Below are 18,777 nucleotides of genomic sequence, written 5' to 3' on the forward strand. Positions count from 1 at the left end.
TTTTTAAGAGACCAACTTTTTTAGATTCCATGTGATTCAGATCATGCGGTTCTTATCTATGTCTGGCTCCAAAGTATATAGGTTGAATCTACTTCTAGCCATTTCTCTGTCTCCTTTTTAGCATAGGTCACTGTTCTGTATTTTTTTATTTTTTATTTATTTTTTTGTCAGTTGTGGGGCTTGAACTCAGAGCCTGGGTGCTGTCCCTGAGCTTTTCGCTCAAGGCTAATAGTGTTGTACTACTTTTGAGTCACAATGCCACTTCTAATTTTCTAGTGGTTAAGAGTCTCACAGACTTTCCTGACTGTCCTGGCTTTGAACCACGATCCTCAGCTCTCACCCTCCTGAGTAGCTAGGATTACAGGCATGAGCCACTGGCACTCTGTTCTGTGTTCTTTTATACACTGGTCAGTCAGGTGGTCAAGGATGGACACAGGGAAGAGCCTCAGGAAAAGAAGCCAGGTTTATTATGCTAACAGGACTTCAATACAGGAGGCATGGCACAGTACGGAAGACCACATGGGGAAAGACCTCAGGATCATCAAGAGAAGGAAGATGGGTAGTAGCGTTGGGGTGAGCGGGGCGGGGGGGGGGGGGGGAGGGAAGGATGAGGCCAGAAGCCTAACTGGGGTTTTCATGAGAAAGACAAGGCATGGCAAGGGAACAGTTTAGAATTAGCTAGTTGGAATACTTTGGGCAGGCTCCAAGCTATATGGGCGATCTGTAGGTGTCTGGTATCTGGTCCTGGAATGATGAAAGCAACACCTATTGTCCTGCATAATGTTTCATCTTTTTCAGCTTTTGCTCATTCTTTGGTATTCAACTTTAATTTCCCTTCCACAGCAAGTCTTCCTTGACCATGAAACTGAAGAACTTCCCCACCCAATACTGCATCCCTTTCTATCACAATTTCATGAAGCAATGTAAAACTATCTGTATCCTTGAGTGCAGAGGGTTTGCTTGCTCGTGAATGTAGTGGGGGTAAACTGGGTGGGGCTGGGAAGTAGGCAAGACCTAGAGCGATAAAGCACTAGAATCATTTTCTCCTCTGAACGGAGGACATGTAGCCAGTCACCCAAGGGCAGGAGATTCGGGAGTGGCTCCCCAAGGACACATGTCATAAGATAAGGTGATCTGAATCAGGAGTTACTTGGAGTTCTGGGGACCCACTTACAGCTTTCCTGTATCTATGGTGGGTTGGGATCCTTTCTTGGCATCCTTCCCAACACAGGCAGCCTACTCTACTAATTGAGTTTGCCTAATTTTGGCTGCTTATGCAATTAAAGGTAAAACACACTCCTCAGCTCTAATTCAATACTCATAATTTATCTCCTAGAGTGAACATGGGTAAGAAATATTTTTAAAAACCATCTCTTGCTCTGGATTTCATTTAATCTATTTTCCACCTCTTCTCTCCCCCACCCCTACTTTTTTTTTTTTTGCCTCTAGGAGAAAATAATGAATGTCAAAGGAAAAGTAATTCTGTCGATGCTGCTTGTCTCAACTGTGATTGTTGTGTTTTGGGAATATATCAACAGGTAATTATGGAACAAGATGGAATTATGTTGGTGGAAGTACTGCTTTAATTCCATTTCACTAACGTCAGCCAAGTTACCAAATTGAATTAAATCAGGATTAACAGAAACCATAAATAAGAATTTCCATCATTCTTGTATTCTTGAATCCCAGAATGCCTTTAAAAATCACCAGATTCTCCAAGTAATTTCTGGCTAATGAATTCATAATTCCTTTTATGTTCCTATTATCTTGATTTTAATTTTTTTTCCCATTTTTGTAGTGGTAATCCAATACGGAAATCACCTTTTAGATATTTCGGACAAGAATTCTATGCGAAATCTATCCTGAATTTTGCAATCAGTAAAATATTTGCAGAGTTTAAAGGAGCAGTTCAAGTTGTTGACTTTTGCTGGAAAAATACACATTGAATTGCTGGTGATTCATTTGTGCCTTGCTGAAATATTAGCTCTCTCTCTCTCTCTCTCTCTCAGCTTTTAAAAACAGAATGAATTAAATGTTTATGAATGATCAAACTCATCTGTAGATTCAACTATATGAGCTGCCTCTGTGCTTTCTGAAGAAATTCCAGTGCCTTAAAGATTACCACAGTAGAGGATTCTAGCTTAAAAGTCTCCACAGCCTGGCTTTGACTTAAAAGTCTATGGCAAAGCTTAGCTTTCAGCTTCAAGAAGTTCCTTGTATAATTGAATTGTACAAAATTGTCATGACACCATTAGTGAAATGTTTCAGTGGCCTGAATTCTAGGTGGTTTCCTAGATTAATATTTGAATATCTCTTTCTTTTTTTGGAGGGGGGGGGGTCCAGTCATGGGGCCTGAACTCTGGGCCTAGGCGCTGTCCCTCAGCTCTTCAGCTCAAGGCTAGCGCTCTACCACTTGAGTCACAGCACCACTTCCAGCTTTTTTCTTTTTGCTTATGTGGTGCTGAGGAATCAAACCCAGGGCATCATGCATGCAAGGCAAGCGCTCTACCACTGAGCCACCTTCCCAGCCCAATTTGAATATCTCTTTCAGTTCGTAAATTAATGAACCAGTTTGACTGTCTTGTCTACAAAAAAAAAAAAAAAAAAAAGGAACTACACCTTTCAGTGCATTGATAGATAGCAGGAGAAATCTGAAGAATACAGAACTAATTAGTCTTAAGGTGTGGCACATGTCTAACCACTTCTAGAATATTCTCTTGTTTCATTCTGAATGACTAATTTTGACAAGCTAGTAGGTGACCAAGTTTTAAAAGTCTGGAAAGTAGGTCTTTAGAATGAGGAAACTGGTTCAAAGAAGAGATGACTCAGATTTGGGGATGGGGACCCTAGAACTAACTCGCTTACACATGCAAGAGCTGAGGAAGCTCAGCTCAGCTCAACATACCATAACAAGAGACCATACATTGTGTAACTTTTAACAACAGAAAGTTATTTATCACAGAAGTACCAGCTGATTTGGTTCCCAGGTGATGGCTCTTTACTTGGCTTGCAAATGTCATTTTCTCCCCCATCCACACATGACGGAGAGCAAGCAAGTTTTAGTCTCTTTCTAATAAGGTCACTAATTCCATCATGGGATCCCACCCTCATAACCTCATTTAAAACCTAATAACCTCCCAGAGGCCCCACCTCCAATTACCATAACTTGAGCAACAGGACTTCAACATACAAAATTTGGAGGGTTGGGATTCAAACATTCGCTCCTTCACAGGCAGCAGTAGCAGCAGCATCTGCTCAGAGGACAACACAGCACAGGATACTTTGGCAAATGAAGGAATAACTAGCAGTCAGGTATATCCTCAAGAAGAAGTGCACTTTGGGATTCCTACCTGGAGTTGGAATGCTTTTTTAGATAGTCTTCAAGCTTTGAACCTGAACAACACTCGATTACATAACTTTGGTGATTAGGGTTGTAACCACAGTTGTACCTCCATATTCTGAGTGGTCCAAAATACGGGAGCCAAAGTTTCCAATGTGCATATTGGTATCCACCTCTTAGGAAGAGGAAGAGGGGTATTTTTCAGTGCTGGGTGTGCTTGCTGTTTATGAATGGTTATCAGTGGCTCTTCTGGGCATTGTCTCATACCCAGACTCTAGCTATAGCATTCTCTTGTATGCAGAATCGCTTTATTGTCTGTAAGAGGCCTCAAAGAGAGCAAGCAGCTTTTGCCACTTTTACAAGCTAGCCTTGGGGAAGCCTGAGATGAGCTGAGGACACTGACCTTCACCACAAACTCAAAAAGATTTAAAAATAAGTCGAACACATGTACCAATTAGTAAATTGAAGAAATTTGGTCAATAAGGCACTTAAAAATATGTTATCTATAAGGATAGCATTCAATTTGAGGCTGTTTGAAAAAAAAAAAACCTTAGCATTTTAGAGCTGGAGAAAATCTAACTATTTTAAGAAAATGACAGTGGTAGTGATGACAGATGATGGCTGATGGAAGCTATTGATTACTGAGTGCCAGGACCCAGGCCACACAGTAATTTCCTGTTCTCATAATCGAACTGCAAAGTGTAGGTAGGTGCTACTCCCAAGTTTTTAGATGAGGAATACTGAGTCTCAAAAATGTTAAATGCAAGGTTTAGGAAATTTTAGGTTTCTGGGTCTACCCCCACACCCTTTATATACTTCCTATTATTAATTCTGTATATTTATTTTATTTATTTAGTATATTAGTTATTTATTGATCCATCTAGATTGTAATAATGCCCTGGATGGGGGAGTTCAACCTGGCTGACACCGCCCTCCCAGCACTCAGCACAGAAAACGAGGTCCACAAGGAAGGAGGGCTCCTTCTCTTTCTCCTTTTTCTCCTCCTCCTCTTCCTCGTCCTCCTCCTGTTCTTATTCTGTCCCCTACGCCTCCTGCTTCTGTCTCCTACTCCTCTTGTTCTCTGCCCCATGCTCCTCCTCCTTCTGTCCTCTACCCCTTTGTTCTTTATCTTCTGTCTTCTTCCTCCTTTGTCCCCTACTCCTCTCCCTTTTTTTGGGGGGGAGTCCGGTTGTGGGGCCTGAACTCTGGGCCTGGGCACTGTCCCTCAGCTCTTCAGTTCAAGGCTAGCGCTCTACCACTTGAGCCACAGTGCCACTTCTGGCTTTTTTCTTTTTGCTTATGTGGTGCTGAGGAATCGAACCCAGGGCCTCAGGCATGCAAGGTAAGCGCTCTACCACTGAGCCACCTTCCCAGCCCACTCCTCCTCCTTTTGTAGGATTCAAACTCAGATTTTCACATACAATTTCTACTCCTCCCTTGGGAAGAATCACTTAATGCCCATGTGCCACACTTTCCACATCTGTAGACTGAGGTTATAAACAGAAACCACTTCTCTGATGAGAAGATTTCTTAAGCTGTAAGCTGCCTAGGACAGTATCTGGCTGAGTACTTCCTGTTATGAATATCATCAGTCAGAGTCTCTAAGCTGATTTAGGAACTAGGAACTTTAGAGCTTTAGGTGAGGCTTAGAACTTGTTCTCAAGTGTGATACCAACTGTTGTTACACTTTTCCCAAATGCCTCTCCGGTCAGTGTCCTCATGCTCCGCTGCTGTCTGGACCACTACCTCTACCTCCTAATGGTTCTCCACACCTACTTTGTGCTCCCTGCACTCTGTTTTCCAGCGTTGTTGTTGTTTTTCAGATGCACACAAGACCCTGTCTCACCCCTGCTGAAAGTCAAGGGCAAATCTCCAGTAGGTACCAGAAAGCCCTAGTCTTTAGCTACTTCTCTAATTTCATTGTAGGTGCCTCCTTTCCCACCCCAGGGCCTTTGCATGTTGTTTTCTCTGCCTGGGGCATTCCTCTTCACTCTTTCCTTCATCTTGGTGAGCCCTTAATTATCCTTCAGATTCCAGCTAAAATATCAACTCTTCTGGAAATTCTGGAGATGTTTTCATGCCTGCTTATGTTTTTCTTTCTCATACTTCTTGGAATATGAAGTCACAGAGCTGGGTGATTACCTTGCCTTATCCTATGTCCCACAAGGATGAGGACTATCTGTCCTGGCCAGCGGTATATCCCAGCAGTTGGTGTATAGCACATTCCTATCAAATATTTATAGAATAACTGAATAGAGGTGATACTCCAAAGGAGTCATCATCCTGGTCCAGCCTTGTAGGTGCTTCAAGACAGTCTCCCTGCCTTAGTTGGTAAAGATGTCTTTGGGTACCACTTTACAGAAGGCTTTTAGCAACATAGAGCTTTTGGCTCTTCATTTGATGCTGTCTTTTCTAGAGGGAGATAAACTCAACAGGGAAACCTGGGCCTTGGTGTTTCCCCCTCCAGAGCCTCCTCTTTTATCAGGTACCTGTGAATAGGTAGCAGAAGAGGACCTGACTGCCAGCCAGCAGTCTTAAACAAACAAAAGGTGTGAAATTCTCCAGATACTCCCTTCCTCTGGAGAGCCTGAAGTAACCCCAACTAGAAATTCCCAGACACCTTTATCCTTGATTACCTGCTTGCAGCAGGTAAAACCTAGTTCTCAGCCCAATCGGGGCTCAGTAAGACTGTTGGCAGAAAGAAGCGCCTTTCTCAGAATGAAAGTAACATGATGCTTTTATTTCTTGTTTGTTTTCAGCCCAGAAGGCTCCTTCTTGTGGATATATCACTCAAAGTAAGTGTCTTGAATTCTAGGTATCTATTGGCTATCTCCCACATCTGTTCCTGCAAACACCCCTGACCCTGCTGATCCTTCACACTCCAGCCAGTGATGGTACTCAGGCTGAAGTGGGAGCGGACAGCATGCGCCTGTGGAGTTGGCTATTGGGGATCAGAACTGTATTTCTCCAGCCCCCAGTTTATAGAAGCATGACTTACATTTTGATGTTGGTTCTATCAAGGGTTCCTTTATGTGGTGTCATTTTGGAAATATTGCTGTCTAAGTGATAAAAAAACAATCTGGGAAGATATTTTCCATTATTCTGCCCTGAATATGTTGCCTAAAGAACTACACAAAAGTTGCTCTGAGAATATGAATCAGGGAAAAAAAATCCTGAGTCTCATGACAGACTACCATGTGTCATTGTTTAAAACAATTTTTTTAAAAGTAAAACAATCAGAGCTATATAAACTTTTATTTTCCTACCTTTGGCTTGGTTCCAGGAAGCTCAGCACAAAGTATTGTTCTTAACTGCTTGTATTTGCCTTAGTGTGATTTCTGATATAATTTATCTCTTCCTATTACATCCTGATTCTTATACTCATATGGCGTGGAGCTGTGGGAACTTGCTTAAACCTACTCAGACAATATTCTGCTGTAAAATGAAAAGGAAAGTAAACCTTATTTGGATGACCAAGGTCATAAGAAAATTCATACTTGGGCAGCCAAGTCACTGTTTTAGGGGTGTTTACTCTTGTGTTGTTTCTCTGGTTAGTATAACTACACCTCTATCAAAAGTCATTTTAAATTCTTCCTGAAAGTAAATGAACTTTAAAACAGGTTTCTTAGCCAGATGTAATGACACATGCCTGTAATCTCAGCTAGCAGGTGAAGTGGCAGTATTGCTTGAGTTGATGAGTATGAAACTGGCTTGAACAGCATAGCAAGACTCTAAAAATTAAAAAAGGGGCCAGGTGCTGATGGCTCACGCCTGTAATCCTAGCTACTCAGCAGGCTGAGGTCTGAGGATCAAGGTTCAAAGCCAACCTGGGCAGAAAAGTCCACGAGACTCTTACCTCCAATTAACCACCAGAAAACCAGAAGTGGTGCTGTAGCTCAAGAGGTAGAGCACTAGCCTTGAGCTGAAGGACAGCGCCCAGGCCCAGAGTTTAAGCCCCACAACCGACAAAATAAATAAATAAATAAATAAATAATAATAAAAGGTTGAGCTGGGAAAGTGGCTCAGTGGTAGAGTACTTGCCTACCACGCATGAAGCCCTGAGTTTGATTCCTTAGTAACACATAAGCAAAAAAAAAGCTGGAAGTGGCACTGTGACTCAAGTGGTAGAGTGCTAGTCTTGAGCAAAAAACTCAGGGAAAGTGCCCAGGCCCTGATTTCAGGAATGGCAAATAAATTAATTAATTAAAATTAAAAAAAATTCTTGCTGGATAGTGGTGGCTAATGCCTATAATCCTAGCTACTCAGCAGTGAGATTCTTATCTCCAATGAGCCACCAGAATGCTGGAAGCAGAGGTGTGGCTCTAGAGGTAGAGTACCACCCTTGTGTGAAAATGCTAAATAAGAGAGTGAGCCCCTTAGTTCAAGCCCTAGTATTGGCGTGCATATACATATGCACACACACACACACACACACACACACACACACACACACGAGTTTTGTAATATTAAGCCTGCTCAGAGTTACCTTGCCACCTTATCTATACCAACTGAAGAACATGTTATGGCTGACTTCCCCTTCTTTCTCCTCCAGAAGCTCCCCTTTCCCTATATAAAGAAACCTTTATAGTGTCACAGTGAGAGAGTGTGGCAGCTCTCTTAAGTGAATGGCCAAGGTGGCTTCTAATGACAGGTTCCTAAAGGTCTTGCTCAGTAACCCTCAGATTTTCCAAGCTGTCACTGGTGACCTTTAGGCCAGTGGAATATTCCTAAGCTGACCTTTATAGCAACTTGGATGCTCATAATTTTGAAGAAGAGATAATTCTTAGAAATGTACTTATTTTTACTAAGCTGTCAGCTTGTTACAGTAATTTTCAGTTTATCAAGCTTTTATATATGCTTTCTTATTCAGTCTTCAAAATTATCTTCATGGTAGGTTATCATTACCATCATCATCATCACCAAACTACTACCTTTCAGAGGACAAAGCTGAAATCCAGAAAGGAAAATGGCCTGTTGTAGTCACACAGTTAGCAAGTAGCAGATCAGGAGCTCAGGCTTTTTTGTATTGTTGCTGACTCTCCAGTCACTCCCATTTTCTCTCCTTGCCCTGCTGGGGCTCTAGATGAAGATTGCTGGGGCTTCTTAGGGGAGAGAGGAAGCTTCTGGTCTGTGCTTTTCATTCATCTAGAGAGTTTTAAATTCTGTTTTATGAATTAGCTGCTTCAAGTTAGCTTTTTAAAAGTAGTCATCTCTGCTATTTAAAAAAAGCTTTGAACACCCCTCCCCATTCTAGTGTGGCGAATGCTTCATTTTCTGACAATGTTTATATTCTTTTTCATTTTTTTAGAAACCCAGAAGTTGATGCCAGCAGCGTTCAGGACTGGTGGTTTTCAAGCTGGTTTAACAATGGGTAAGGCAACAGCAGGCGGTGGCAGAGTGTGTTTGTCTATCCACCCAACACTTGAAGAAAATCCAATTCTTTTCCACCCAACACTTGAAGAAAATCCAATTCTGTTATGGTCTATGAATTTCATATTTGTGACCTTCTCCCTTCCTTATCTTCCTTGCTTACGGAAATTTTATAAGGAATCTATTGTACAGGTAGGATTAGGATGTTTTTTTTCTTTTTCCAGTGAAGGGTGACATGAGGGCTGAAAATTTAAATTTTGGAAAAGACAACAGTAATGTCCTCAAGAGGACTGCTTTAACAAGTCCTCTCCAACCCCTGAGATAACCTGGGTCATTAGATCACTAGCTGCTGATTAGATGAGTGATACTAGAGGGGAACACAGTACCTTTTCATCTGAAGTATGAATAATGCTTAGAGTTCCTGGTGGAACAAATTCCCCTCCCCTCCCCTGAGCTTTTATGTTCAAGGCTAGTGCTCTACCGCTGAAGCCACAGCTCTACCAACAGCTTTTTGATGGTTAATTGGAGATAAGAGTCTCAAGGACTTTTCTGTCCATGCTGGCTTCGAACCGTGAGCCTAAGATCTAGGATTTATGGGTATTAGCCACCAGCGTCTGGCTAGGATATGTCTTGAGACAGTACCCCACTGTCCTATCATCCCAGATCTCCCTCCTTACACACCTTGTTTTCTCTTTGTGCTTACAATCCACAGTTATCAAGAAGAGGAAGAGGACATAAAACACGGTAGAGAAAAGGAGCTTCAGCTGCAAGACTGGTTTGATCCAAAGTAAGAAGAGAAAGCTTGTTCTCCATGTGCAGTGAGTCCTTAGCTTGCAGGAGGTTGGGCATTGCAGGTGCCCTGAGTGCCACTGAACACACTCCTTACTGGGAGAAAGTCTTCGCTTGTATTAGACCTTAAGCAATGGCTTTGACAAGAAGCTGAGATCTGATAATAATGCCATAATTTTTTTTGGAGGGGAGGTAGGTTGGGTTAGGTGTACTGGGACTTGAATGTAGAAACTCACCCTCTCACTCATGGGACCTCAAGTCGGTCCCATGATCGACTTGAACTCAGGACACGTGTGCTGCCCTGAGCAATTTTACTCAAGGCTAACATACTACCGCTTTGAGCCACCACACCACTTCCAGCTTTTTCTGAGTAGTTTATTGGAGATAAAAGTCTTAAGGACTTTCCTGTCAGAACTGACTTTGAACCATAATCATCAGATCTCAGCATCCCAAGTAGCTAGGATTATAGGCGTGAGCCACCAACACCTGGAGAGACTCACACTCTTGCTTGCAATTTTTTCTCAAAGCTGGCACTCTATCAACATTTGAGCCAAGCCTCCACTTTTGTGTGTGTGTGTGTGTGTGTGTGTGTGTGTGTACACGTGCCAGTCCTGGGGCTTGAACTCAGGGCCTGGGTACTGTTCCTGAGCTGCTTTTTACTCAAGGCTAGTGCTCTGCCACTTGAGCCACAGCACTGCTTCCGGCTTTTTCTGTTTATGTGGTACTGAGGAATGGAACCTAGGGCTTCATGAATGCTAGGCAAGCACTCTACCAGTAGGCCACATTCCCAACCCCACTTCTAGCTTTTTACCAGTCAGTTGGAGATAAAGCCTCCCAGGCTTTTCTTCTCAAGACAGGATTCTTAGTTTTCACACTCCTGAGTAGCTTGGATTCAGTTAAGATAAGATTCTAATTCTGACAGTAATTTGATAATAACCTGAGTACTCATTAGCTTTGTAGATTAATTACAAAATAATGGGGCTGGACTGGGCCTTAGTGGCCATAGGTGTAATAGAAAGCCATAGGATCTTGAGTTGTGGGAAGAAAGTGCTAAGATTTCATTAAAATCATCCATGAAATAGAAATGATGAGAAAAAAAATCTTATGAGGTCATGAATTTGCTCATCAAACATGCATATGGCAAATCTTTTTCAGTTATGATGTACCCAGGCTAACTTTGAACTATGATCCTTAGATTTCAGCCTCCTGAGTAGCTAAGAGTACAAGCATGAGCCACTGGTACCCAAGCCAAGAAGGGCCTATGTTTCTGTGGCAGTTGTGCTTTGCTAGGCAGGATCAGAGCTGAATTCATAGGGGGAGACAGGAGAGAGAGACCATGGCCAACTTCTTTCACCCTTTTCTTCTCTACAAATGACTTAGCTTTACCTCCAAATACAAGGTAGGAAGATATTTAAAGAGTCTTGATTTGATCCAATACAAAATTAAAACCTTCTCAAGGAAGTCTTATTTCTTGCCTACACCAATCATTGTATGCAAGAATGAATGGGTAAATCAACATATTATACATAATATCAGTTTATCCTTTCCTGTAAACTACCTCAGACTTATTTTGTGCACATATTTCTACATTAAGATCTCTTTGCTTCCATGACTCTACAGCCTCATTTCTCTCCCCTCCATTCCCCCTTCTCAACGTCCTTGGTAAAGGGGTTTCTCTCTTCCTGGCCATCAAAAATTTCAACAGGGTTAAGAAGATGGCCTGTCATGTCTTTTTCCTATGCCAGTTTCCATTCTGTTCCCATTCACTCCCATGACATTAGATACCACCTAGAGTGGATGACTCATATTTGTGCCTTTACTCCACATATTTCCTAGGAACCCTGACTTGTGTCTACCTGCCCGCCCGCCTGCCTGCCTGCCTGCCTGCCATCCCTGAATATCTCACATGTCCCAGATGGATTCCTCAATTGTACTCCACCCTTGTTCTCATTTCCCACATCAGGAAATAGCTCGAGCTAGAGGCTGGGAGACCTTTTCTTTTGTCTAACCACAGTCAATACTTGCTCCCAAAACGTTCTCACATACTTCCTTTCTCTACAGCCACAGTCCTAGTTTGTGCTGCCACCAGCTCTTTGCTGGCTCATTTAATCTAGCACATTGTATCTTAATGAGTGATGAACGTTGTATATTTCTTAACCTATTGAGTGATTCATAGAGTTTTTAAGACTTCCTCTAACCAATTGTTGAGTATCACAATGTACCCATGAATAAAGACATAAAATAGAAAAGTTAACAACAGCCTAAAGGCATGTGTACTTTAGTTACAGAGACTCTTATTTTTCAGGAAGCCTTTGGCCTGTACTGGCCATGCTGAGGTCATACAGTTGAGTGTTCTGTTAAGAAGGAATGCTTTTGAACAGTTCTTTCCTGGTACTTATTCCCCTTTTCAGAGCCCCATCTTGGTGATCTTGGATATCTCAGACAGTTAACATGGTCATAGATGAGCATTTTCACATATGTGGGCTGCCCTGGATAATTTCTGTTTTGACTTTAAATGACTAAAACTCTTTGATGCAGAAGTTCATCCCGGAAGTTGATTTCAGCCTTTTATTCCCCTCCCCCTGACCCCTCTTTACTGCCTGCTTTTCTAGGCTATTGTCTGGCTTCTTAGTCAGGGTTGTTAATATGTTGGAATTGTCAGAGGAATTGAATAATTAACTTCTGGGAGAGACAACATTTTGATTTTTAGTTAAACATTAGGTTTAAAAAATATATTGCTATTTTCTCTTCCTACTTGGAAGAGTCCAACTTATCCAAGTAACTGAATTGGACACATCTAGGAGATATGGCCTGATTTGTCCTACAGCTAAGGAGTTTATGGCAGATTGCTCACACACTGGGTCCCATTTCTGTCAGCCTAATGCTTAGTCCCAGTTTGGCTCTTCATAGAAATTAAATGGCCCAAAGCTCCCTCCTTCTCCTTTCCTAGCCTCATTTTGTAGAATGGAGTGGTGACATAGCTCCATAGGTGAGGGGCATGGAGATTGAGTGAGGAACTGAAAGCTATGTACTGAGCTTGAGATGCATATTGAGTTAAGTATGCCTGTCCTCCTTTTCTTTCTTAAGATTCATTCATTCATTCATTCATTTTGGTTTTATGCTGGTCTTTGGGCTGGAACTCAGGGCCTGGGCACTGTCCCTGAACTACTTTGCTCAAGGCTAGAACTCTACTACTTGATTCATAGCTCTACTTCTGGCTTTTTTGGTAGTTAATTAGAGATCAGGGTCTCATAGACATTTCTTGTCCAGGCTGGCCTTGAACCATGATCCTCAGATCTTAGTCTCCTGAGTTGCTAGGATTACAGGTGTGAGCCATCAACTCCGAACTTCCTTTTCTTTCTTTCTATCTTTCTCTTTCTTTCTTGTCTTTTCTTTCTTTCTTTCTTTCTTTCTTTCTTTCTTTCTTTCTTTCTTTCTTTCTTTCTTTCTTCCTTCCTTCCTTTCTGTCTTTCTTATTTTCCTTCTCTTTTTCTTTCTCTCTAAATAAATAAATAAATTTTAATCTGCTTACCAAATGTGTGGCTCATACAGAACAAGTAAGACTTAGCTAATGGGCTGTTTTGGAACTACTAAAAGATCCTTGACAGGCTGAAACTAGCACTACAATAAAACAGCTAGCAATACATGAGAATTTAAGTTAAAAACATTGGTCAGAGGAGAATATGCCATATGTGCTTACTTATTCATATGTTGTGGCTTGAAATCCTGTCATTTCAACTAAGCTGGGTTGTTACAGGGCTAGAAGCACCACTGGGGCAAAGTTTTGATGCCCCATCTGGCTGAGCTCAGGTTGGATGCTGTGGGAGAGAATAAGGCTAAGGGCTCACACCTCATGCTGCTGCAAACTATGCAGTATTCCCACCGGTCTCCCAGGCAGTCTCAGCAGGGCTGTATGAGCACAGCCAGCTGAGACCAGACTTTGCCTAGTCACTTGCCTGACTTACTGGGGTTAAGCCACGATGCTACCCCAGAAAAGCACTAGCAAAAGCCAGGTAGAGGCCAGGCCCAGACTGCAGGATAACTCTCAGTGACCATGCACTGGTTTTTGCCTCCCAAGAGGGAAGTACAAGTACTTCTTGAGCACATAGGGTACCGGGTTAGTTGCTATCAACTTATTCCCTCTCAAGCTCCTTCTCTGCTGGGTCCTGATACTGTTCCATCCTTTCTGTATTTCCCCATCACAGTCCGTGCTCATAGGTGCTCCTAGGTAGCTTCCTGTGTTTGTGTTAGCCTGGGAGCATCCCTTTAAAGTTTTCTGTCTACAGAAACCATATTTCTTTACTTCCTTTTCTCTTTGTGTTCCTCCACACACAAAAATACCCCACAACAAAAACATGGTCTAAGGAGAGGGGTCTTTGCTGGGACACTGTGTTCCAGCTTTGTCCTCCTTGCGGTTATATTGAGTCCTATCAATTCTGGCTTCCTCTGTGTGCTTGTCTGTGAAATAAATGGTAACACCAGGATTTCCATTAGTATGGAGCCTCTTTGGCCAACAATCAGCTTCTTACCCAGAAAATCTCTTTCAGGATCAAAGCAAATTATCCCTTTTCTCTTTCAACTCTGTTGTCTTTCTCTCATCTCTCTACACCAAGATTTAGAATCTTCTGAGGCCCAGATGACATCCACAGAGCTAAATAACAACCAAGAGATGCCATAGATGGCTAAGAGACTAGGGAAAAAGGGAAAGATATTCAGAAGGAAGAGGAGAACGAAGACAGTAGGAGAAGAAAGAAGAGTGTATGAAGTATGAGTCCCATATGGGCCAGGCACCAATGGCTCAAGCCTGTGGCTCATGCTATATAGGAGGTTAAAATCGGAGGACAGCAGTTTGAAGTCAGCCCAGGCAGAAAAATCTATGAGACTCTTATCTTCAATTAACCATAAAAAGCCAGAAGTAGAGCTGTGGCTGAAGTGGTAGAGTGCTAGTCTTGAGCACAAAAGCTCAGAGATACCACTCAGGCCCAGAGTTCAAGCCCCAGGACTGGCAAGAAAAAAAAAAAAGTCCTACATGACCCTCCAGGATAGGTTCAGAGGCACATGAGCTGATCCATTTTTTTTTTTCTTGCAGTCTTTGCCCTGCCTTAGCAGAGCTGCTTCTGACTCACAGGGCTGTATGTTTTTATCACCAGGAAACGCCCAGAGGTTGTGACGGTGACCCACTGGAATGCACCCGTTGTATGGGAAGGGACTTACAATAGAGATATCCTAGAAAAGTACTATGCCAAACAAGAAATCACTGTGGGGTTGACGGTCTTTGCTGTTGGAAGGTAGGTGTCACTGGCAAAGTTGTCCTTTGTTTTTTCTTGTTCCATTGTCAGGAAAAGGACAGCTTCATAAAAGCTATCTATGATTTACCTGAATTCTAGATAAGAGAACCTTCAAGTAAGGCACTTTCAGTGTCTTTTCCGCAGAGACCTAAATGGCAACCAGTAGGTAGAGTCCACATACCCCTACCTCAGAAGGTAGGTCTCGGGTTTCAGGCAAAAACATCTGCAACATGGGGGCAAGTGCTTAATTCACCTAATCAATTGATATAAAAGGGGACAGGCCAGCTATGTTGCAGTGCAGATAGATTCATTTGATCCTGGTTTTTCCAAAAATAGAACATCGTTCACTTATGAACAGGGGCATCAACTACCCAATTGCAACTCTGCAGAAAACAACAACAACAACAAGAACAAAACTTTGTAGATTACACATACTTGTGAAACTGTGCTTTTAGCTCCCAGACAAAAGAGGACTGTTTATACTCTGGTTTCTCTTCTGATGGTATAAATCTTTCACCTTTAACAAAAGAGGACTGTTTGTAATGAGCAGCATTAAAGTGGATTTGGACCTTTAGGAGGTATGATGCTTCGTTTATTTTCAAACAATGCACTGAGCTGACTGCAGTGCTCTAATATCTAAATAGTGTTAAACCTCACAATGCCATATTAACACCCATTCCAGTATTGTCTCCCAAGCTCCAGAGGACACTAGATTTTTCTTAAAGTTCCAGAGTACAGAATAATGTTCTGGCCCTAAGCCATGTCAAAATCTCTGTAGTACTCAGGTATATTCTATTCCTTTAAAGAACCAATGCTATAAACCCTGGGGTTTCTAGGTGTGGACAACAAAAGCACATTTTCTTATTATTATTTTTTTTTTTGCAAGCGAAGAAAGGAAATCCGAATAGCAAGGGAAAAAATGCCAGTTGTTATTATCTTCAAAACATCATGATCGGCAGGTAGTGTGTTCCGTCCATATTCACTGGGCATGTGTTTTAAGTTTGAACAAATTGAATTTAGCCATCCAACTTCTTCCTTTTCTTATAGCATTCATGGCTTCACAAAGACAGTATGTAGCTTACGTTCAGGGGTCCGTGGTTTATACCTATAATCCTAGCTACTGAGGAGCCAGTGATCTAAGGATTGAAGTTCAAAGCCAGGAAAGTCCTTGAGACCATTATCTCCAGTTAGCCAGAAAAAAAAAAAAGCCAGAAATGGAGGTATGGCTCAAGTGGTAGAGCACTAACCTTTAGTAAAAAGCTAGACAAAAGTGCCCACACCCAGAGTTCAAGCCCCAGTACTAATACACAAAATGATATTTAATATAGTATTGTTTGAATAAAGAGTCAAAATGTCACCAGATGCCTATTAAAATAATCAAAATTTAAAAGAAACACATCAAGTATGAAGAGATAAGAACCTTGTTCATTGATGCTGAGAATGCAAAATGGTATAGCCACTTTGAAAGAAAATTCAATAGTTTCTTACAGAATTCAGCCAACTTTTATCATAACCTACCAATCATACTCCTTGACATTTATCCAAATGAGTTGAAAAGTTATGTCTACACAAAAACCCGCATACAGATATTTTTAGAAGTTTTATTCAAAATTGGCAAAACTTGGAAAGAACTGACTTGTCCTCTGACAGATAAATGGAAAAGAAATATGTGGAATATTCAGACAATAGGATATATTTGGTGCTAAAAATAAATGAGCTATCAAGCCATGAAAAGACAGGCATGTGTCTTTCATGCATACAAATAAGTGAAATAAACCAATCTGAAAAGCGTTTGTAACTATGACATCATTGAAAAGGCAAAACTACAGGGACAGCATATAGGAATTTTGGGTAGTAAAACTATTCTGAGTACCGTTATAATGGTGGATACATGTCATTTTCCATTTTCCCAGAATTGCAGAATGCTAACACAAACTCTGAACTTTGGAAATAGTAGTGTACTAGTTTGTTGACTAGTAAACTTATTCTGTTTTAGGCATATGGCAGGAGGCAGTGCATAAATATAGGCAGGAGGCACATGGGAATTCTCAATACTTTCAGCTCAATACTTTTTCTCAATAATTTCGGTTTTGCTATGAACCTCAAACTGTTTTTTAACCATCTTTAAAAACCGTTTAGGAAACCAGTTGTTTAAGGATACAGGTGGACCTGTTGCAACAATGAGAAGTACAAGTTGTCATGTCCAAAACGAGCTTTACAACGTCGGTGCGGGGGGGGGGGGGGGGGGGGGAGGAAGGGGGGGAAGGAGAAGGATTGGGATTGGGGGGGAGGGGGGAGGCTGGGAAGGGGTGTGAAGGGTAAACAAAGGAGGAGGCTGCAATGCTTGGTAAGAAATGTACGCATTATCCTGCCCATGTAATTGTAACTCCTCTGTACAGTATGTTCACAAATAAAATTTAAAAAAAAAAACAAACCGTTTAGGGATTGGCAGTGTTGCTGAGTTGATAGAGCTCTAGCCAGTGGGTGAAAGCATCAGGTACTAAGTTTGAATCCTGGTCTCAGACTTAAAAAGAAAAGTTTAGTAAGGATTTATTTGAGTATTTCAGGATAAAGTAGGGAGAAATATAAAAAATAGAGAAAAACATATCCCTTTCCTCATACAGGAAATAGAAATTTGGAACTAAAAATGGTGGGTCCTGTCTGTAGCCTTTATGCTTAAGGAGCTAAAAGAAAACATATGGTCCTGTCATCTAGCAACTCCTAATCCTTAGATAATGGTTCTGGGTAGTTAAAGTGGGTGAAGCCTACCCCCAAATTCTGGTAACTATCAGGACTTCCTTTGGCTAGAAAATCTTTTGTGTATATGTGTATGTGCTGGTCCTGGGGACCTGGGTGCTATACCTGAGCTTCTTTTGCTCAAGGCCACACAGCACTATAACTCAAGCCACAGTGCTATGTCTGGCTTATTCTGTGCAGTTTATTGGAGATAAGAGTCTCTTGGACTTCCCTGCCTGTGCTGGCTTCAAAACTCAATCCTCAGATCTTAGCTGCCTAACTAGCTAGGATTACAGACATGAGCCAGTAGCAACTAGCTTTTTATTTTTATTTTTGCTTTATTTATTTGCCAAGCCTGGGGCATAAACTCAGGGCCTGGGCACTGTCCCTGAGCTCTTTTTTGCTCAAGGCTAGCACTCTACCAGTTGAGCCACAGTGCCACTTCCAGCTTTTTCTCTTGATGTGATATTGAGGAATCGAACCCAGGGCTTCATACATACTAGGTAAGCAGTGTACCACCAAGCCTCATCCTTGGCCCCTTTATTTGTATTTTTAAATACAAACAAATAGTTTAAGTAAGGTGAAATCTTTGCTTTAGCATTTGGATGAATTTATAAGGGCCATCTCTGGTTAATGAATTAGTGTTTGGGGTGACCATAGGAGACTTGCAGGATGGCCATGCTATGTGGAAGGAGTTCCATGTCCAGGCCCCATTCTCTGCATCAAAGAGGAGGAAGAGATAATGCTGATGGTTGGGTTAGCCAAAAAAAGAGGTAGACAAGATAGGGAAGTGGTCTCAAGGTTCATGTCACCTTTACATCTGATCTGGCAGTAGGAATGCTGAGGTATAGTTTGGGTGTTTTTGTTTGTTTGTTTTTGTCAGTTGTGGGGCTTGAACTCTGGGCCTGGGCATTGTCCCTGAGCTCTTCAGCCCAAAGTGAGAACTCTGCTGCTTGAGCCACAGTGCCACTTCTAGTTTTCTTGGAGATAAGAGTCTTATGAATTTTCCTGCCTGGGCTGGCTTTGAACCGTGATCCTCAAAATTATCATAAATATCACCTCTCTTACAATTAAAGCTGACATTTGGATCTGTAAGCCCTGAACATCCTAACAACTGAACCACAGAATTAGAAGGACTCAGACACCCAGCCATCTACAACATTAGAAACTACATACTTCCAGATATGGGAATAGAGTCTGTACCACTAAGCTAATTGCAAGGCAGAACAGTTGAGAATACATGCTCTCTCAGGC

General features: G+C 41.8%; 1 protein-coding gene across 3 annotated transcripts in view; it reads left to right on the forward strand.

Annotated features, from left to right (window-relative positions):
* The window catches only part of LOC105996167 (N-acetyllactosaminide alpha-1,3-galactosyltransferase), a 59,794-nt gene that overhangs the window by 38,230 nt on the left and 2,787 nt on the right, over positions 1-18,777 (forward strand). For 2 of the 3 annotated variants that reach the window (XM_013030163.1, XM_013030162.1), the window contains exons 3-7: positions 1,450-1,538; positions 6,100-6,135; positions 8,649-8,711; positions 9,423-9,497; positions 14,650-14,787. In XM_013030163.1, coding sequence (XP_012885617.1) covers positions 1,459-1,538; positions 6,100-6,135; positions 8,649-8,711; positions 9,423-9,497; positions 14,650-14,787 — 392 coding nt within the window. In that variant the 5' untranslated portion in view covers positions 1,450-1,458. The remainder of the gene's footprint in view (positions 1-1,449; positions 1,539-6,099; positions 6,136-8,648; positions 8,712-9,422; positions 9,498-14,649; positions 14,788-18,777) is intronic. The other variant, XM_013030164.1, reaches the window with a different exon arrangement.

Source organism: Dipodomys ordii, unplaced genomic scaffold, assembly GCF_000151885.1.
Source record: "Dipodomys ordii isolate 6190 unplaced genomic scaffold, Dord_2.0 Scaffold127, whole genome shotgun sequence".
Lineage (NCBI taxonomy): Eukaryota > Metazoa > Chordata > Mammalia > Rodentia > Heteromyidae > Dipodomys > Dipodomys ordii.